Source organism: Pararge aegeria, chromosome 27 (assembly GCF_905163445.1).
Source record: "Pararge aegeria chromosome 27, ilParAegt1.1, whole genome shotgun sequence".
NCBI lineage: Eukaryota > Metazoa > Arthropoda > Insecta > Lepidoptera > Nymphalidae > Pararge > Pararge aegeria.
In genome coordinates, this window is record NC_053206.1 from 3,800,651 (window position 1) to 3,822,678 (window position 22,028).

The window sequence follows — 22,028 nt, forward strand, 5'->3', positions numbered from 1 at the left end:
ATTATCGGCCCACTGCAGGGCACGGGACTCATCCCATAAAGAGAAGCGGTTAGTCCACCACGCTGGCCCCAAAGCTGGCAGACGCGCAAAGAAGTGGTATCCCCATTTGGGCAGCGTGTGGACAAGAAGACCGGACGTGTTTGCGAGTGTTCTGCATTTAAAAATTGTTTTTAAGTGTATTTCCTCTGTTTCTAGTGTTGTTCTATTGTGGATTCAGTGTATAGTGCTGCTATCAACATTGCAAGGGACAATTTGTGACGAAAGGACGTCGGCAAGGACCATTTCCTGCCCTTATTGTGTGTGAGAGGAGGAGGATTAGGAGGAGGATCCTCGTGGAGGTTAGTTTTTATTTACTTGACTGTTATTTGTAGTGCATGTTAGTTTTTACCACGGGAAAGGACCCAGTTAATGTCTAGTGCTTAGTTTTTCCAGTCACGAGTATTGTTCATTAAAAATTTAAACTCTAACAGTGATATTTCGGTACTTTAGAAAACCACGTGGTGCGCACATGGGAGCACGTGGTTTGAGAGGTTAGTTGCATCGTGCAGCATGGCTGCCTGTACGTCGGATGTCAGTGCGCCGTCCGCCATATTGGCAGTTGTCGTCTGACAGTGACGTTAAGTTGACATTATTCTTGACGTGTGCAGTTAAGTGTCGTATACACACTCTGACCCAAGTTGGGTCCGGACTTTGGTCGGCCCAATTTGCTCTAGTACTATTTTTATTTTAATAAATACACGAACTGGTCGATAAAATTAATCGTCAGTCAGTGAGTCCATCTCCGTCATCGGAGAGCGACTGCAGCACGGAGGAGGAACAGGACCAGCCGGGGGGGGATGCGTCCTCCCCCTTCGCCCCGCGAGCGTCTCTGGCGCGCACCCCGCCAGGCTCGGTTACGGTGGACTCTCCACCGGTTCCACCACGGAAGAATAAATCTCCGCCAGGTCAGCCACCGGTATCAATGACAGGAGGCAAGCGCCCACTAACTTCGCCGGAGGAGCGAAGACCGGCCGACAAGGTGCGCCTGTGCCGCCCGGCCACGCCTGCCCGTGTGCCCTCAATTACGGGGGCCACCTTGAGACCAGGACCGCATCAAATAAGCCGCCCTGCTACGCCGGATGCTGAGACTGTTCCCACGGGCAGCGAACAAGGAGGTCAGGAGGGCTCTCCCATGTTGTCCCGGGCCTCAAAGCTTGAGCTGCTGGACCGGGTAAATAAGAATTTGTCATCTATCATGAATGCTGTGACGGGCCCAACCTCCAAGATTAATAAGGAGGGAACGAACGCCATTAGTGCAAGCGTGCAAGACACCTTGGCGGTGGTAGCTGCCCTTAGCCTGCGCTTAAGTGAGATGGAGGCTGAACTGGCGAGAGGCAACGCAAGGTGTGCCGAACTGGAGAGAAGTGCCGACCTAGGATGCCGAGGTCCTCAGGGTTCCGCTGGCGGACCAGCTCCGGCCGCCACTGCATCATATGCGTCGGCGCTAAAAGTGTCGAGTCGTGCACCTTCGGTCCCTATCCCTCGGGCGCAGGGCCCGGTGCTCGCATTTTACCCGGCTTCGGACCAGGTGGAGGTTCTGCGCACTGCCGAGGCCACTAAGGCAGAATTGAAAAGGGCGGTGAACCCGAGGATACTGGATGTCCAGATCGAAAAGGTGCGCAAGATAGGGAACGCAGGCGTCGTGGTGCAGACCACATCCCCGTCGGCCGCTGACCGGCTCCGCAATGCAGCTCCAGCCACGCTTCGGGTGTCGGAGCCGAAGAAAGTGGCACCAAAGGTCTGTCTCCGGGGGATCGACGGCAACCCCGAGTCGGAGGAAGTGCTGTTGGCCCTGCACGATCAAAACCTGCGCGGCTCGGACTGGTCGCTCGAGAAGCTAAGGGCCCAAACAAAGATTTTCAAAAAGAACGGCAGGTTTGGTACCACAACGGTCGTCTTGGAGTGCCCCTCGGACCTAAGAGAGGCGCTGCTAAATAAGGAGCGCGTCTTCATCGGATGGCAGGCGGTGGAGGTCTGCGACTATCTGCAAATCACGTGCTGCTCGAGGTGCCAAATTTACGGACACCCGGAGAAGTACTGTAAATCGAAGGATGTGGTCTGCGGAAAGTGCGGCAGCGTCGGCCACAGGAAGGACGCCTGCAAATCGGAGGCCGCGCAATGCGCTACCTGCCACCGCTTTGGTCGGAGTGGGGCCGACTCACACGCGACGGCGTCGCGTGACTGCCCGGCGCGGCTGTACGCCGAACAGAGGGCCGTCCAACAGATCAATTATGGCTGCCCCTAAGGGGCATACTAATATAACCTTCGGGCAGCTCAATCTCGGCGGTGCCGAGGTTGCTACGAGCGAACTCCCTTCACTCGCCCGTGCGCTGGGGTTGGATGTCGTTCTTGTCCAAGAACAACATTCGCAGCCCCCGCCCGGTCTTATCCAGCATGGTGGCCTCGCCAAGGCTGGGATTTTGGTGGTTGCCGAGGACGTCGGTGTGGTGGCCCTGTCCCACCTTTCAAACAGCCACTGCATGGTTGCGGCGGTCAGGAGAGGCACAGAGGAGGTCACGGTTGTCTCGGCGTACTTCCAATACTCCGAGGCTATCGATGGCCACCTTGTGCACCTGGACCGAGTACTGGATGCCTTAGGCAGCTCAGTACGCACAGTAATTGGCGCGGACGTTAACGCCCACTCACCCATGTGGCACAGCATGCCACGTCACTATATCGGGCGTGGGCACGAGGCAGAACATCGCAGGCGCTCAGTGGAAGAATTCATCATCGCTAAGGATCTCAGATTACTCAACAGTCCGGGGCAGCCTATGACGTTCAATGGTCCTAACGGGGAGTCCAACATCGACCTGTCACTCACTTCAAGAAACGTCAGAGCTGAAGAGTGGCAGGTGTGGCCCTCCGCATCAAGTAGTGACCACCGCATCATTTCCTACTGTGTTAGACTCACATGGGGGGCCCGAGCTGTGCCGTGCGCTGAGCCGGCTGAGGGTGGTCCGCCGCGGTTTCGGGATAACGGTGTGGACTGGAGTCGCTTCCAAGCGGCGGTAAGTATGAGAGTAGGGGTCCTGGATGAGCGGAGGTGCGCCTCTGCTCTCGCCCAGGACTTCACGAATGTGGTAGTGCGGACTGCGCACGAATGTTTAGGTTTGCGTGCTCAGGGTTGGAATGGAGGATATGAATGGTGGAACGCAAGGCTGGACGTCATGCGTAGGAGAGTCGGTAGACTCCGCTGCGCATGGCAGGGTGCAAGGCGGGCTGGTGGTGAAAGGGAGGTAAGAGCAAGGGATGCATATCACGCAGAGCGCCGGAAGTATCGGCGCCTAATGGTGGAGTCGCAGAACAGCTACAATGTTCGGGTGGCTGAGTCGGGTAACGATGACCCCTTTGGTCAGGCGTACAGGGTAGCCAGTGGGAGGTTTCGGCCCCCCGCTAACGTCATCAACGGCATCATGTACGCCGGTGGCCACTCGAATAGTGTCGGTGAGGCCGTGGATAACCTGTTGTGCGCCCTGTGTCCGGACGATAATCCGGCGGAGGATACCGCGTACCACAGGGAGGTCCGGTTTGCGGCCTCCGTAATCCCGTCGGGCTGCGACGCGACTCCGCCCTGCCGCGAGGTTCTGCAGGCCATAGTCAGGTCTCTGCCGAACACGGCCCCTGGAATCGATGGCATCACGGCGCGAATAGTTAAGCGTGTGTGGGTGGTGGCGGCCGCGGAGTTCCACTTCATCGTCGCAAAATGCGTGTGTGAGGGGATCTTCCCGGACGTCTGGAAGGACGGTAGGCTTGTTGTTCTCCCCAAAGGGAACGACAGCAACTTCGGCAGGCTGCGGGAATTCGCGCACAAATGGCACAAGAGGCGGAGCAGTATGGAGCGCTGAGACTGGGATCGCTAATCGGACTGCGTCGGACCGCGGCGGAGCGCGGCAAGTCCGTTTTGTATTGTCCAGCCCCAGAATGGGGAGAATGGCAAATGGGGACAAGGACTAGATAAAAGAACTTGTAGGGAGTCAAGCAGGTGACCCGGGAACACGCCACGAGCAAGTACCGGGCACCCTCCCGCAGTTTCGGCCCATATAACCGCGAGGTTGGTGGGGCCATGGGAGGTGGTGGGTTGCCCGGCTGCAGGACCAGGTCTGGGAAGACTTGGACCTTATCAAAAGGTGGCCACTAAGTCTGCCCACTTGAAGGGCTCCTTCGTGCGGAACCTGAAAGACGCTGCGGCTTCTATCAAGGAAACAGTGGTCCTCGGGTCACGTACCGTTTCGGAGGAGACACGGCGACTGCAGGCCGATATTTCTCGCCTGCAAGCCGAGATGGCCAGTCTCCACAGAGACCTTTTTTTTTTTTTTTACGCTGGGAAATGCGTTTAGGCATCCCTCCTGGAGGCTGCGCAGCCAGAACTGTGCAGCCTCCGGCAGCCGATGAAGTATCAGCCAGAATACCCACTAAAACCCAGCGGAGCCGCCCGCGCCCAAGTTGGAGCGTCAAAGGATCGCGGTCGCATACAACTTTGACGCCCCGGCGCACTCGCCGGAGGCACGCAACGGAGGTGGCATAAGGTGCGCATATCTGCGCCTCATGCCACAATTTCTCCTTCTTCGGAGGGGAAGAGCATCAGCCGCCTGCTCTCTCTCCCTCTCCGAGGCCTCCTTCAAGCCCATTACGGCTTCGCAGAAGGAGGCGACAGTAGACCATCCCTCCTCACTGCCGAGCATCAGATTGATAACACTCGGCAGCGAGAGGTCACCGTCCAGGAGTGACACCATTGCGTGTCTTTGCGGTGCCCATGACGGGCATAATGCCAAGGTGTGGAGCGCCGTGTCTTCAGGCGCGCCACACTCATGACAGATCGGCGAGGCCTCCCTCCTCGCGATCCCGTGCAAGTACTTACCGAAGCAGCCGTGTCCGGTAAGCACCTGCACGAGGCGATATGTCAGCGCGCCATGGCGCCGCTTCAGCCACCGCTCTAGGTGGGGCCGGATGCCCTCCACCGTCCAGATGCCCGCCAACGGGGACTCGAGGTCTTCTCTCCATCTCTGGACCAGGACCTCTCTTCCGAGGGTACGGAGTCTCCCAATCTCCTCGAGTCCTGGTCTTTCCCCTCGAGTCCTCACACTTGACCGGTAGCGGTGCACCTGTGCAAGCACCTCAGCCTGCAGGTCCCACGGCGGAGCGAGGAGTGTGGATGCCGTCCAAGACACCGTACGGTAGCCCCGTATTGCACGCACCGCGATTACGCGTTGTGGTCGCCGCAGAAGCGTAATGTTCTGCGGAGACAGTGCGTGCACCCATATTGGACGCATGACGGCCGATTGGCGCAGTTTGCAGCGACCCTGCTTTCTGAGTCCAAGGCCGTGGGTTCGATTCCCACCACTGGAAAATGTTTGTGTGATGAGCATGAATGTTTTTCAGTGTCTGGGTGTTTATATGTATATTATAAGTATTTATGTATATTATTAATAAAAAAATATTCATCAGTCATCTTAGTACCCATAACACAAGCTACGCTTAAATTGGGGCTAGTTGGCGATGTGTGTATTGTCGTAGTATATTTATTTATTTATATTTATTTATTTATTGGAGCCCCGTACAGCGCCATACTCCTGACGATACCCGCATACAGGCGTCTGCAGGCCGAGTCCGGCCCCCCGATGTTGGGCAAAAGCCTTCCCAGAGCGGCTGCCGCTCCGACGAGTCTGGGCGCAAGCAACTCGAAGTGCCCTTTAAAATTCCACCGTCCGTCCAGGTTGAGGCCCAGATACTTCATCTGGGCCTTTATTTCCACCTGAACACCCTGGACGGTGATGTGGGCACCTCGTGGTGGACCTCTGCGTGGGCCATGGAAGAGGAGGGCCTCGGTCTTAGGGACCGAAACCCTCAGACCCAAGGCCTGGACCCTCCTTACCACGAGGGACGTGCTGACCGTGGCCAGGCGGGAAGCCTCCGCGAAGGTGCTCCCGCGTGCCGTGACCAGGGTGTCATCCGCATAACATAACACCCTCGTCCCAGGCAGCATGGGGGCCCGCAGTAGCCAATCGAAGCCGATGTTCCACAACACCGGCCCGAGAACCGATCCCTGCGGGACCCCGTTGAGCACCCTCCGCCGGTCTCGTTGCCCGTCACTCCCCGTCCAAGATACCCACCTATCCTGGAGGTATGACTCCAACAGCCTCCTGAGATACGGAGGCACTTCATGGTACCGAAGTGCCTCTAGAAGAGTCTCAAAGGGGAGGCTGTTGAAGGCATTCGTGACGTCCAAGGAGACGGCGAGAACGGCAACTGCCTCATCCGTCAGGGCCTTCAACGACTCTAGGGCGTCAATGGTCGAGCGACCCGCCCTAAAGCCGTACTGCCCCTCCGAGAGCCCTGGACCGACAGTTTCCAGATGCCCAACGAGTCGGTCTGCAAGGATCTTCTCAAAGACCTTCCCGACCTCGTTGAGCAAGACTATCGGTCTGTACGCCGACGGAGCGTCCAGCGGTCGCCCTGCTTTGCGGATGAGGCACAGCAGTCCCTCCTTCCAAGACTTGGGGAACTGTCCAGCCAGTAGACACTGGTTGAACAGCTCCCGGAGTCTTGCCTCAAAATACTCCCTGGTCATAAATATGACCCGACCCGGGATACCGTCCGGTCCAGGTGCGTCTTCTTGGACCGGAGGCGACCAAGGGCTACGTCCAACTCCTCCCCGGTGATCAGCGGAACAGAACTGCTATCAGCCAGAGGGGTGGAGCCCCTTCCAGCCGGGGTACCGGGGAGGACATCGTTGGAGGGACATGTCCCTGGGAGTCCGGGAAGAGTCCCTCGACAACGCTCCGCAAGAGCTCCGGCTGGAGGGTCTGGGTTACTGGAGGTCCCTGGTTACGGAGCTTCTTTCTCGCCACGTGATAAGGGCGTCCCCAGGGGTCCCTACTCAGGCCCTCCAGCAGTTCCTCCCGGGCACGCTCCTTGGCACTGCTTATGGCCAGCTGAAGAGCCCTCTTGGCCTGGCCGTAAACCTCCCGCAGTTGCTCCTCCAGAACTACGTCCAGTCCGTTCCGCCTACGACACCGGACATAGTCCCTGCGGGCTCGGTGACTGGCGATACGTAGGACCGCGATCTCGTCCGACCACCAGTACACCCGTTTACGGCGGCGCCATCCACGCGCCCTCGGCATTGCAGGGTCGCAGACCTCAGTGAGGTCCACGCGCAGCTGCTCCGCCAGTTCTCCCACACTGGTGTCCCTCTCATCTCTGTAGGAGGCCCACCGTCCAATAATGGAGGCCTCTTTGACCAGTTCCCGGTCCAGTTCGGGTGAGACACCAACGTGGAAGGCGATTTGGACCCTGGGGAGGTGCCATCGCGACCACCGGGGATGTAGAGACCTCAAATCGGACATAGTTGTGGTCCGATAGGGTCTCCACCCCGTCCTCTACCCTCCAGTTGGCGACTCTGTCGGCAACCGAGGGGGAGGCAAACGACAGGTCCACGATGGAACCACCCTGCGCGCGGACGCAGGTGTGGACTGTCCCCCTGTTGAGTAGGGAGAGCCCAAGGTGCACAGCCCACACCAGCACAGCCCTGCCTCTGCCATCCGAGGTGGGACTCCCCCACGCCTGGCTCTTGGCATTGAAGTCTCCAAGAACCAGGGTACGCCCAGAGTCGAGGAAATCCTCAAATTCTGCCAGCGTGCGGTTAGGAGAAAAGTACAGGCCGACAATGGTGTACTGTCCCCATCCCGAAACCACAAACCCGGGACCCCTCTCGAGAGGTGAGAGGGGAGGGCCCGCGCCGCCCGCCGATACAACGACTACCGAGCCACACATGTCCCCAACCCAGCGTTCCTGGGTGGGGACATAATATGGCTCGCAAGCCACAACTATGTCGATAGACCACTCTGCGGCGGACTGCAGTAGGAGGTCCTGAGCCCCCGCAGAGTGGTTTAAGTTCACCTGGAGTACACTTATATGCCGTCTATTCATTTGACGGCATATCAGTGTCTTCGGTCTGCGCTGGGCCACTTCGGTCGCTCTGAGAGGGGACAACTCGGGCTTTCCCTTGAGGGGGGTGGCAGCTCTTCCCCCCCATGATGTGCCCTGACGGCTGAGATGCCTCCGCGCAGACGGCTCAGCGCAGGGGCCTCTCGCATCCTACGTGCCTGTGGCCCTCCTCTCCACACCGGTAGCACATCTTGCTCCGGTCGGTTTTGGAGGGGCACAAAGACGCCGTGTGTCCCATACCCAGCAGCGCAGAGGGCGGTGCTCCAGTGCCTGGACTCCTGCTGAGCTCCAGCCCACCAGCAGGCGCCCGGCATCGCAAACCTTTTTGGCCGCGTCCACTGGGCAGTAGACAGTGGACCAGCCAGTTCCCAAGGAGCCCGTCTGCACCTGAGTTGCCTTAACCGTGGTGAGCGAGCAGCCCCCTGCCCGAGCCACCGCCTCCGCAACCTTAACGGCCGTTGCAGAATCGTCCAACCCGGTAACACTCCCTCAATGCTATTCGGAGACGTTCCGCGAGCACCTCAGCCTGGTCCTGAGTTTGCTCTTTAGGCAACTCCAGTAGCCTGCCCCCGGTGGCAGAGCGGCGAATCCGCATCCCCGCGCCAATGCCGAGCTCCTCCAGATTTACCCTTCTCTCCGCCTGCTCCAAGACCTGAGCGTAGGTCACGCCTTTCCTGGCCGCCTCTGAAGCCAGGGTAATTACTACGGCTGCAGTCTTGGGCGGGGCCAGGTTGGGCTTTGGCTTGGGCTTAGCGGCCGCCGCGGAAGGGTTCTTCGGTGTTGCCGTCGGGAGATTGCTGGTGGGAGTCAAAAGGCCCTGTTTTTTCGGGTCACCACCTCCGACCAGGTTTCTTCCTGCGGCGCTGCTCGGCTGGGGCCCGCCGTCGCCGGGGGTGCCCCAGGCAACGCTGAGGCCGGGCTCGCTCCGAGGCCGCCCGAGAGGCCCCGAACTGCCTGTGGAGCTCAAGCCGTACGGGGAGGAACCGGGCCCCTTCTGTCTGAGGACAGCGGTGGGCGGACGACCCTTTCAGGTAGAAGGCGCTCCTCAATCCCTGCAAAACGGGCGTCCAACATCCTCCCAACTGCGGCCACTATGGAGGCTTTTAACTCCTCCTCCACAGAGACCTGCCCCAACTACGGACAGACATGGAGGGTATGCGGAAGCAGGGTTTCGCCAACTCTTCCCCGGACAAGACAGAAGAGGCGCCCCTGCAATGCGTCCTCCTCAAAAGGGTAAAACTGAAGGCTCTGGAATAACTCCCACTACGCCTGCTGTGGAAGAGATTTGCCATGATGTGTGGTGCAGGTCGGAGGAATGCCTAATGCACGCATGGCGTCTCTAGAGGACAGACTGCTCCCGGAGAGGATCCTGCGGGCCGCCTTTGGGGTTGGATAAAAGATGAGAAGCCCGCACATTTGCTTCCGCGTCTTCGCATTCTACTCCAGGTACCACAAGCCAGCCCGGAGAGAATCAAACACCTCCAGCACTGGCTCGATCGGGACCTAGCAGACTTGCAGGGCAAGCGCCCTCTGCAACAACCCAGCGCCCAGCTGGACCTACGTCGAGTCGGCCTCAAGCAGGGACGGCAACAGAGGACCCGTCTTCTTCCTCTTATCCTGGAAGGCTGGCCAAAATCACGAGCCTTTTTCCTCACCTCAGCAAGCGGAAACGCAGTGACTGAGAAGGTTCCAATGGCCGAGGATTAGTAATAGACCTGAACCTCCTCCAGACGAATATCAACCACTGTGCCAGAGCCCAGGACCTCCTCTTCCAGAGCATGACGGAGTGGTCGATCCACGTAGCCGTGGTAGCTGAGCCCTACCACGTCCCTTCTGGGGATAATTGGGTGCGAGATACGGACGGAGTTGTAGCCATGACGTCCCGGTCTATAGTGGGCTCCCCGGGTTTCGTTAACGTAGTGCGAGGTCAGGGATACGTCTCGACCTTTGTTGACGACGTCATGGTGGTTGAAGTGTTCTTCTCGCGGAAAAAGAGTCTCGCTGACTTCGAGAAGTTTCATGCTAAAGTCGGCGTCGTGATAAGTACAAGACGCTCCGGCCGCGTTCATGTCGCTGGGGATCTTAATGCTAAATCTGTGACATGGGGGTGTCCAGCGACAGATCCACGTGGAAGAGAGCTGGAGGAATGGGTGACAGTAACTGGCCTCATGGTCTTAAACAGAGGGTCGGTCAACACATGTGTGCGGCAACAGGGTGAGCGCCATTGTGGACGTCCGCAGATGCTGCCCTGACGCGCCGTGTTCGGAGTTGGGAGGTGCTGGAGAACGTGGAGACGTTGTCGGACCATCGACACTTGAGGTTGCCCTCGTCGAGGCGTGGTTTTCCGCACCTCGAGAGGGCAACCTGATGGAAGTAAAAGGGGAAGTGACACGTCTCGGCGTGGTAATGTCGCATATCTGCGACGGGGCCATGCCGAGAGTGCACTCTGTCCCCTCGAAGCGAGCGGTCTTTTGGTGGTCTGGAGAGCTAACGTTGCTGCGCAGCTCTTGCGTGGCGGCGAGACGCCAATACACCCGTTCCCGCCGGCGGAGAACACGCAACCTGATGGAAGAAGAGCGGCTCTACTCCCTCTACAGGGACGCGGTTAGGTTGCTGCGTACGGCCATCGGCGTTGCCAAAGATTTGGCTGATGACGAGATGCTAGCGACATTGGATGGTTACCCATTCGGAAAGCCATTTAAGGCCGTCCGTAAAAAACTTCGGTCTTGGGCCCTCGACTCACGCAGAGTCTCCAGCCTCTTGTCTTCGAGGAGTCGGTGGTTGTCGCTCTGTTTCGAAACAGAGTCGAACGCAAGACACCTCGTATGGCGCCTTCCATTGTAGAGGGAGACTGGAACTCGGGCGCTCCCGCAGTCACAGAGGGAAAGTTGTGTGCGGCGGTGTTGTGCATGCGCGCGAGAAGCACGGCGCTACATCTTTTCACGCAAGACGTGAGCCCACAGAGGTGTGCCACGAGTGCGGTTACACTGGACTCGTGCGTTCAGTGGTCGATTCAGCGAGCCGCACTCGTGGCAATAGTTGGTCCCGATCTCTCGCTGCCCACCGTTGTTCGCGCCATGGTGAGCAGCGAGAGGTCTTGGAACTCCGTCGCCTCTTTCTGCGAAGAGGTCATGACGTAGAAGGAGGCAGCGGAATGGCGGCGGGAGGAGGACGCAGTCGCGGATCCTCTCCGTCGCCGAAGAGCGGGTCGCAGGCGATGTGCTCACGAACGCCACCTGCCACCCTAACGAGGAGCCTCGGGCGACAGATTTGAGGTATCGGTCGTCGGTCGAGAAACGTCCTCGAGTCGAGAGGCGCACCGAATGTGCCTGGTACGCCTCTGACGGAGTTTGGAGACCTTGAACTTGACCTTGGGGGACCTTCCCCCTGTGGAGGTTCTAAGTCGGCAGACGCTACTGGCTGGGATACGGACGATTGCGCAAGTGTTCCCGTATCCCAGTCACCAGGCGACGAGTAGGAACATCGCTGGGTTTTAGTGGGTATTCTGGCTGCCTTATGTCGGTGAGTCCCACCTACCCCTCCGAAAAAAAGTGCAGCTTCGGATGCGCTGTTTCCGAAGGGGATGCATAAACGCATTTCCCAGAGTTAAAAAAAAAAAGAAAGGTGGTTAGGTTGGTGAAAGGTAGGCCTAGAAATCTTTTTTGTTTAGGCGTTACTCACTTATGCATTACCTTGTTTGTTGTTAGTGAAAACGAGCCCTTTGGATGCTTAACACCTTACCTTAGTATCCAGTAAGTCTTGCGTGAAGGGTCCAGGTAACTTCTTAATCTCAATTGATCCGGACTTATCCGATATCTCATTAAGAGTCACTTCTTTCGATGCGCCGCGCTCGAAGTCCTGAAAAGCATAAAGAAGTATTAAAGCGTTGTATAAGTATACAACTTGTTACCGAATTACGAAATACTGTTGAAATGTGCATAAGGATATATATATTTTTTAATACAATCTATTTGTACAACAAAAAAGAAAAAAGAAATTAGGAAAATTGTTGGCCATCCCTGCAACTTTCCATACTTATTTTGTTCTTCGATCTCAAATCGATCGAATCCTTTTATTCGAAAGTGTATACTATCAAGCATGTACTCGTATTATCTTATTTTAATAAGGATCTGATAAATATTGGCGGAGATAAAGGACATAACTCTTCACAAATAACAGCAAGTCGTAAGGCATATGGGACAACGATCGAATGCATGCGTACCATCCTACTTATATTAGAAATTCGAAAGTTTGTGAGGGTGGATGTATAGATGGATGTATGTATGTTTGTATCAACTAAAATAATGACAACTTACTAACTCATACTGAGTTACCACGTTGAATAATAGTAGGTACATAGCATAGCCACGATGATTATGATGTTATCATCAGATCTATTCTAGCTTCTCGACTGACTCATACACGGACGAAGTCGCGAGGTTCTGCTAGTTTACTAAGAATAATAATAAAAAAAAAAACTAATATAGCAAGAGTTAACTACCTAATGTCGTCTTTACTGCTCAAGATAATGGGCTTTAACATTTTCTATAAGGAATCACCTTGTAAATATATTAAATCAAAAGAAGCACATTTATTTTTCCATACAAACTAATTCGGTATTACGACAACCCTATTGAAGATTAAAGACCGACACATGCATAGTGCACACGCTACGCGACGCGTATTTTATAAAGTGACAGGAGTCACCTGATTTTAATTTTGCATGTTTCTTTTGTTGTAAAGCATCTGACGCTATACCTCATCGTCACCACCATCTTCCGCATCTGGCACTGAATCCTGGTCTCCAGATCCTAAGGCCTCGAAGAATTTGCTCACGTCGCCCTCGTGGGAATATGGATCTGCAACAAACACACTTCCTTCTGAAAGCTTCTTTCACGCAGAAATGGAGTAACGCACCATTAACGTGGTGGCCTAGATGTGTGATGCAGCTAGAGTATCGACACAAGTTGCATCGCACACAAGTGACTTTCCCAGCCTCCAAGGAATGAGAGTCATACCATCAGGTCTCTTCGCTATCGCTCCGCGAAGTTTTCAAGCTTTTAAATTTAATTAAATTAATATACACCTGACATTGGCTAATCTGTGTAAAGCTAGGAGAAAAAAAAACATTTTTTTTTTATGTTTATAGACGAGCGCTTGACTGCAATCACACCTGATGGTCAGCGATGCCGCAGCCTAAGGTGGAGCGCGCTTGCCTAGAAGATGCCTTTTCACTCTTGATTGGAAGGTACTCATATTGTAGGTACTGGGGAAAATGGAAGCTGGAAGGGCATTCCAGATCCTAGCGGTGCGGATCAGAAACTAAGATGCGAAGCGCTTTGTACGCGTCCGCGGTATATCAACCACGTAGGGATGCAGATCCTTACGGTGCCGCGCGGTTCGATGGTAAAGAGGCGAGGGGGGAACTAGATCCAATAGTTTTTGAGCACTCTCCGAAATATATCCTATAGAATACCGAAAGACAGGACCTTGCGACGATGTTCCAAACTCTGAAGTTTTTATTGGCTAGGTCACCGATGAGCCTTCTAGCACGGCGATCCACCGAATCCAGGGCATCAAGCTGATACTTGGCAGAGCGATAAATGGGAACAGTACTGTATTGTACTCCATGCAATATAGAAATTGAGCTTGGTACAAGGTGAGAAGTTGTTCAGGCATGAAGTGCCGCTTGACCTTATTGATATACCACACGGCAGGTTTTCGAACGTACCAATGATCTCAATATTTCCTCTCCCATTATGATCCTGGTCTCTTATCTGGTTGGCCACCGATATCGCCTTTAGACGCTCCACGCTCTTGGCCTGTTCCCCCACGTACAGCAGGATATCATGGTCCACATCCAGGATAAAGCAGTCACCCTTGTTCATGGACGTGACTGATACTTCCACCTGAAAGTATAATAAATAATATAGCGGCTGATTGGCGCAGTTTGCAGCGATTGGATTTGCAGTTTTGGGCAGCCGCCCCTCCCTGGAAATCTCGCAGAAAAAGTATGAATTTTCTTAAAAAATGTATGGCGGCTAAGGTACAGACATACAGACGGAAAAAAAAATGAAAAAAAGATATAGTTTTGGCTCACATATCACCCCTCCCTAAAAATTTCGCAAAATAGCCGCGGACGGACTGACCTATAAAAATTTCACTTGGCCCCCCTAGACCAGAAGCTGGGTACGCCCATTGCGCTCTATAAAACCCTCTCTCCTACGAGAGAGGGGGCATATACCCAGCAGCAGGACGTTAATATGTTAAGCATTTAAAGCCTCACCTGCCGAACTCTGACATTCCGTTTGCCCTTGATCTGGAAGAGGCGCTTTTCCGCACCAGCGTTGATTGTGACATGGCTGAAACCGGAAGCATGGCCGCCCTCCAGGTAACGAATCGCTGGAAAATAAAATTCCTTCATTTAGTGGCCTGCACTTCATATATGCAAAAAACTACTACCCATCTCAACACTTTTGTATGTCTCATAGAGAAGAATTTTTCCATTTCATGCCATTTTCCTTCTTTATGCATACCCTGTATTTCTTTTTTTTTGTCGTAGTGGAAAAGCTTTATGGCTACCTCTGTCCTTTTGGGCAGGACAGAGGTTATGTGGGACTCGTTTAACCTAACAAAAACCACCACGGCATGTCCCTCTCGTTGGCTTTAGTAGACGTCGGGGAACCCTTCCCAGGCGTCAACCAACCGCACCAACCGATAGCCAGGAGGAGGGGAGCTACTTCGCTAAGGAGGAGGGGATCCCCTGGTCAAAAACCCTGTGCACGCAGTGGCGTGCACGAGGTTTTTGACCAGGGTATGCATAAAGGAGGAATATGGTATGGAATTGAAAAATCTTTCTTTATTATGAGACACAAAAATTTAGGGGTAGGCAGTGCTTTTGGGCATATATGAATTGCACGTCACTGTGTGCACGCCACTGCCTTCATCTCAACTCACAAACTCTCATAAAGAAATAAACGTATAGTAGAATGACAAGGAACACATTGTACCTTTTTTATTTTAATTAATATGGAAACTGATATGTAGATAAAGAAACAGACACATCAATGTATAGGAGAATGAGATTTTATACATTTTATTTTCTTTTTTAGTTGCCATGGAAACCGAACAATATGTAGATAAAGAAACATCATATAAAGGAGAATTAGAGAGAATACTTTACACATTTTGTTTTCTGTTCTAGTTGCTATGGAAACTGAACAATAAGTAAAAAAATATTAAATATTTTTTTAACTTTGTAAAATATAATAAACCTTACAATTGTTGTTATATTCTTGATAATCCTTCCGAGTTTTTAAATTTTAAATACGTAAGGACTTTCTCTGATACCTGTTTAGATAACTTCTGAAACTGCTTACGCACCTGGTTCAAAATAGGTCAAATTTCGAACTTCAAACTTTTTCTTTATTGCGGATTCGGGTGGTTTGTAAGATGAATAAAGAAGGAACAGTCAGGGGTCAGAAAGGTAAGGAACTGCTGAGATATTGTTAAAAAATAGATCAGGAACTGCTTGGGTACCTGGTTCGAAATACGTCAGGAACTGTTTAGATTCGTATCCCTGAGTTTCCCGGTGCTGCACCGCAGTGCCGTTGAATTGCTCGTCGTCCAGGTTCACGGACAAAATGGCGGCTGCCCCGGACTCGTCCTGACTCGTCTTTGAGCCAAGCCAGAAGTGGATGTCCCATGACAAGGTGGATTTGCCTATTGTCTGAAAAAATATATAAAACTGCCATAAATAAGTCCTTTATACTGAACTCGTAAAAACCTAATAAAGTCCTTTATACTTTAGCAATTGTGTATTAATGTTATATACATATTTAAAAGAGAAAGTGTGTGGGTATTTTCCGTATACGCTCAGAAACGGCTGGACCGATTTCAATGAAACTTTCAGGGAATCTCCGGATTGACCTGGCGAGTAATGCTGTAAAGTTTGGTGACGATCGGAGCACTCCTATTTTTGAACTGTCAAACTGTCAAATACAGCTTTTATTTACTATGATGATATTCTATTGTTGGGTGTACATGGGTGTAGATAATGATCTTCACCCGCTCGAGAAGAGAATAGAAGAGAATGAAAACGGAGAGAAATAAATGATTTAATATTTTATGAGACTTAAATTAAAAATTTTATGATGTAAGTTTATTGTTTAAATAAAATAAAGCAAAATCTAGCCCGGCGAAGCGGGCTGGGTACTCTAGTCGATTATAAATAATTTACTTGTTGAAACTTCATTGGTTTATCTTTATATGCATATTTCTTGTGTGCGTGTATATGTCACTGAGCTCCTCCTAAACGACTGGACCGATTTGAATGAATTTTTTGGAATGCGTTTGTGTGGCACCCTGGATGGTTTAGATTTACAAATCAACTCGACAGATGGCGCTAAGGTCCGCTAGTGTGATATAAAAATACGGCATTATTCTTATGTGTAAAAGTAATGTTTTTTTCCCTTGAAAAGCTTAGAAATAAATAAACAAATACTGTAAGTACTCGTAAAAAACCTAAAAAAAGAAGTCCTTTATACTGTACTCGTAAAATACCTAATAAAGAAGAAGGTTTTTATACGAGTACAGTATTAAACTGTCAACATCATCATCGTCATATCGACCCATTACCAGCCCACTGCAGGGCACGGGTCTCCCTCCACAATGAGAAGGGGTTAAGGCCGTAGTCCACCACGCTGGCCCAGTGCGGATTGGTGGACTCCACATACCTTTGAGAACATTATGTAGGCAGGTTTCCTCACGATGTTTTCCTTCACAGTCAAAGCAAGTGATATTTTTAATTTCTTCAACCGCACATAACTTAGAAAAGTTAGAGATGCGAACTCGACCCCCCGAAAGTGAAGTCGAGCTGCTACCCACTGCGCTATCGCCGCTTATAAAACTGTATGTACTCGTATAAAATCTATACAATTAAAGTTTTTTCGCTTCGCTTTCGACGTCCGATTGGCGCAGTAAACAGCGACCCTGCTTTCTGAGTTCAAAGCTGTGGGTATGATGAACATGAAAGTTTTTCAGGGTTTTTTTTTTTTTTTGAGCTGTTGCCAATGCACAGAATAAGGCTGAGTTTGCGGCCATTTGCCATATTGTTAATAATAAATTGGTAATAATTTAGTTTAAGATCTTGTATTAACAATAGAATGTGGCAATAAAGGATATTAATATTATTATTATTAGTATTATATATATTTATTTATTCTTTAAAATAATTGTTTTATAAATATAACCCAAAAAAAAAAATTAAAACTAAATAAAATCTAAAACGTCCTCGAGACCACCGCAGCGAGGCACAGTTCCTAAGATGCTGGCAGTATTGCCCCTTTGGATGGCCAAACTAATTCGTTGGCCAAGGTAACTGCCCGCTCTAGGATCACCGGTAGACTCGATAACCTTTTTCGATAATTCTTTGAAAAGAGCTCTTGCCTCCGGACCCCCCCGGTCCCAAAGTCTCTATTCCAAAAAGCACAAAATGAAGCTACATCCAGGTTTTCTAATTTACGCCTTTGGCCTGCTCGGCATTGGTAGCAGCCGCACTCCGTATTATATGTATATTATAAATACTTATGAATATTTATTTATAAAAATTTATTCATCTGTTATCTTAGTACCCAAATCACAAGCTACGCTTACTTTGGGGCTAGATGGCGATGTGTGTATTGTCGTAAGATATTTATAAAACAAAAAAAAATGTAGCATCTCTGCCAACTTTATTCATCTTTGAGAATATAAAATTGGATTTTTTTTTCTGTATTTAGCTATGTTTCTATGGTCTTGCAATTTAAAACAGATGTTTATAAACAGATAAAATCTTAATGAGGCATCTGTAAGAACTCACATTCAAATGTTTTTATTGGCCACAGATACGCATGTAAAACCACAGAGTTAATCATGCTTTAAGATATTTAAAGAGTTCAGACGAGCAAATATAACATTTAACAGATGTTACTGTATATGCTAGGTAGTTAGTTATTTATTTACTAGCTTTGTCACGTTGCTTCACGCGCTTTAACTGAGGCTTATAATTCGTAGGGTAACGTTTTATATGCCATTCGGATACATTATTTAAAGACCCCTCACTCATCCTTTACACAAACTTTATTGCACGCCAGTAGCCCAGTAGTTAGGACTTCGACTTTACTTTAATGAGCGCGAGTTCGAATCCCAGCACGCACCTCTAACTTTTCTAAGTTATGTGCGTTTTAAGCAATTCAAATACCGCCTACTTCAACGGTGGAGGTAAACATCGTGAGGAAACCTGCATAGCTGAGAGTTCTTCATAATGTTCTCAAAGGTATGTGAAGTCCATTAATCCGCCCTGGGCCAGCGTGGTGGGCGCTAACCCCGTCTCATTGTAGGATGAGACCAGTACCCTTAGTGGACCCGTCATGTGTTGATATGATGAAGTGCCTATAATAAGACAGAAGAACCAAAAAAGACCAGTAATAAAACTTAGCATGAAATTTTTTATTGCAAAGGCGGTCTAACCTTTCTCAACTTTTAAGTGTTATTTTTTTTTTTTGCATAAAAATGAGGTTTATTTATACGGCCAGTATTTCTGTAGAACATAGTAGTCCTGTTTGACAGGCCATTTTGACGGTCGATTGGCGCAGTTTGCAGCGACCCATCTTTCTGAGTCCAAGGCCGTGGGTTCGATTCCTACTACTGGAAAATGCTTTTGTGATGTGCATGAATGTTTTCAGTGTCTGGGTGTTTATATGTATATTGCAATTTATTTATGTATATTATTCATAAAAATATTCATCAGTCATCTTAGTACCCATAACACAAGCTACGCTTACTTTGGGGCTAGATGGCGATGTGTGTATTGTCACAGTATATTTATTTATTTATTATTTTATTTAGTCTGCACAAGTGGCTCAAGTCCAAAGTCAAGTGTTGCCAATGATGACTTACAGATAGAAAACGTGGTCACTTTCTCGCGATGGCGTATCTCTACGTGATCAAATCAGAAATGAGGAGATCCGAAGCAGAACTAGAGTTACAGACATACGAGTAGTTCAGCGAGTCGCAAAGCTGAAGTGGCCGGGGAACACGCTCAGAGAAAGGATGGGTCCCAAGGTACTGGAATAACGACCCTGCACGGGTTAACAGTGTTGGTCGCTCCAAACGAGGTTGACAGACGACATGAAGCGAATTTCTGAGAGCCGCAGGAAACAATCGGTGCACTCTTTTAAACACAATGTAAAGGAGCATTATCTAACGTTGTCATAGTATATTTATCACTGTTTACTTATTATAGATATATATTTATATTTATATTATATAAATATTTATTTATTATATTATTTTTATGTATTTTGTATATATAGTATATTCAAATGTTATTGTATTAGTATGTAGAATTTTGTTATTATTTAGATAAATTAAATATACTTAGTAGTTATGAAGTATATTGTACCTTTATTTGACCTATACCACAATTAAATCATCTTACTCACATCCTGGGGTAGCTGGAAGAGATCTCTTATAGAGATTTTATGTATTTTGTATATATAGTATATTCAAATGTTATTGTATTAGTATGTAGAATTTTGTTATTATTTAGATAAATTAAATATACTTAGTAGTTATGAAGTATATTGTACCTTTATTTGACCTATACCACAATTAAATCATCTTACTCACATCCTGGGGTAGCTGGAAGAGATCTCTTATAGAGATAAGCTTTCCTTTGCACACTTCATGTATCTCATGTTCACAATCACAATTTATGGTAAATAAATAATAAATAAATAAATAAACAAGCGGCCCAGGACGGAGGTGGATTTTGGAACTCCCTATAAAATACCTATGTCCAGTAGTGGACGTCAATCGGTTGAAATGATGACGATGATGATGAATGGTGAAAACAGATCGCGAATGTTTTCTGGTTTCGACTTTCAGAGTATATCGATTACAAATAAAAAAACCGAGCTTATCTCTTCATAATACTAGTGTTAAGTTTAAGTTAAGAAATAGGTAATTGCTTGAGTAATTTCATTTCCACAATATTTTTGTTTTTTTTTTCTTTTTTCTTTTCTTAGTAATTTATATTTTTTTATACTATGGCCTCAAACTTGAATATCAGCAGGCATCGTCTAATCCTTCCAAGCACTTTATCAGCAATAGAGTAATACAAATGTGGAATGCCTTGGCTGAAGATGTAGTGACTGCGGAATCACTGAGTCAGTTTAAGAATAGACTGGATAAACATCAAAAAGACAAAGAGCGCAAGAAATGATATAGACGCATCAGCGAAAGCGGCTTAGTCTATTATATAATAATAATAACAATAACTTTTTTTTTTTAGCTGTTTGCAGCAGCCTTACGTACCCAGCGTATTGGCATGCTATGTTCGCATCGAGAAGGCACAATTGTATACACATGCCGAATAGTGCTATAGTTTATATTAGAGTAAGCAGTTGATTGTCAGTTTTGCGAACTAAATTAAAAAAAAAATAATAATAATAATGTCACTTACCCTCAAGACAATATAGGAGTCCCCACTGTAGAAGTTGCCATATTGATTAGGGGGCACTGCGACCGGCTCAAAATCCTGAAACGAAACATACAGAAATCATAATATTCCTTTTAGAAATATTGTAGGAAATAGGAATCATCAATATTTAACTAATACCAGCCAAAAGGGCGCGGGTCTCCTTTCACAATGGACTCATTACGTGAGGAGAACCCCGCGCCCTTTTTTTAAACCCTACTGGGTTTAGGTCGTAGTCCGCCACGCTGACTTAATCCAGATTGGCAGACTTCACACGCCCTAAAAATAAACAAAATAAAATGATATTGTATAGCAGCGGGCGTTACTTTGCGGAAATCCATGATATATTATCAAAATTAAGCTTAATTTGCTATACTCCGCGAAAAGCAGGAAATTCATTGTAAAGTCAACATCTCCTGATGATGCTCCGGTTTTGGAGCGAAACGTGCGTAGAGGGTGTATTGCCAAGGATATGTTAGGTGTGGAGTATAAGGATTGAAGAAATTGTAAATTACACCACACAGATTCTCCTGCTTTTCGCGGAGTATAGCAAATTAAGCTTAATTTGCTATACTGAGCGAAACGTGCGTAGAGGGTGTATTGCCGAGGATCTGTTAGGTGTGGAGTATAAGGATTGAAGAAATTGTAAATTACACCACTCAGATTCTCCTGCTTTTCGCGGAGTATAGCTAATTAAGCTTAATTTGCTATACTGAGCGAAACGTGCGTAGAGGGTGTATTGCCGAGGATCTGTTAGGTGTGGAGTATAAGGATTGAAGAAATTGTAAATTACACCACACAGATTCTCCTGCTTTTCGCGGAGTATAGCAAATTAAGCTTAATTTTGATAAAATAAAATGAAATATACTACGACAAATACACATCGGCATCTAGCCCCAAAGTAAGCGTAACTTGCGATATGGGTATTAACATGACTGATGAATATTTTTATGAATAATATACGGTTTTGACGGCCGATTTGCGCAGTGGACAGCGACCCTGTTTTTCTGAGTCCAAGGCCGTGGGTTCAATACCCACAACTGGAAAATGTTTGTGTGATGAACATGAATGTTATTCAGTGTCGTGTTATCTATATACAATTATAAGTATAGCTGTGTATTATATTCATAAAAATATGCATCAGCTATCATAGTACCAATAACACAAGCTGTCACGTGGCGTGGTAATAAAATATCTTTTTAAAAACTAATTTATTTAATTACACAATAAATCTTATAATATTTTAAATCTTAATATATATAAATCTCCTGTCACGATGTTTGTCCGCGATGGTCTCCTAAACTACTTAACCGATTTTAAATTTAATTGGCACACCGTGAGCAGTCTGCTCCAACTTAAGAGATAGGATAGCTTAGATCTTTAATTATAGTTGCAATTTTATTCTATTGCAAATTATTTGTCTATAATTAATTGACAGTCACATGACAGTCATACTACTATACTCATTTAAGGCTTAGCGATACTGAATACTTTAAAAACAAAATCAAACGCAGACGAAGTCGCG

At 48.8% G+C, this 22,028-nt stretch overlaps 1 protein-coding gene across 2 annotated transcripts in view; it reads right to left on the bottom strand.

The window, feature by feature from the left end:
- Positions 1–22,028, bottom strand: part of LOC120635797 (gelsolin-like) — a 40,665-nt gene that overhangs the window by 3,743 nt on the left and 14,894 nt on the right. For both annotated transcript variants that reach the window (XM_039906956.1, XM_039906955.1), the window contains exons 3-8: positions 20,489–20,563; positions 15,523–15,712; positions 14,270–14,385; positions 13,715–13,892; positions 12,742–12,842; positions 11,725–11,841 (exon numbers count right to left, since the gene is read on the bottom strand). In XM_039906956.1, the coding sequence (XP_039762890.1) occupies positions 11,725–11,841; positions 12,742–12,842; positions 13,715–13,892; positions 14,270–14,385; positions 15,523–15,712; positions 20,489–20,563 (777 nt within the window). The remainder of the gene's footprint in view (positions 1–11,724; positions 11,842–12,741; positions 12,843–13,714; positions 13,893–14,269; positions 14,386–15,522; positions 15,713–20,488; positions 20,564–22,028) is intronic.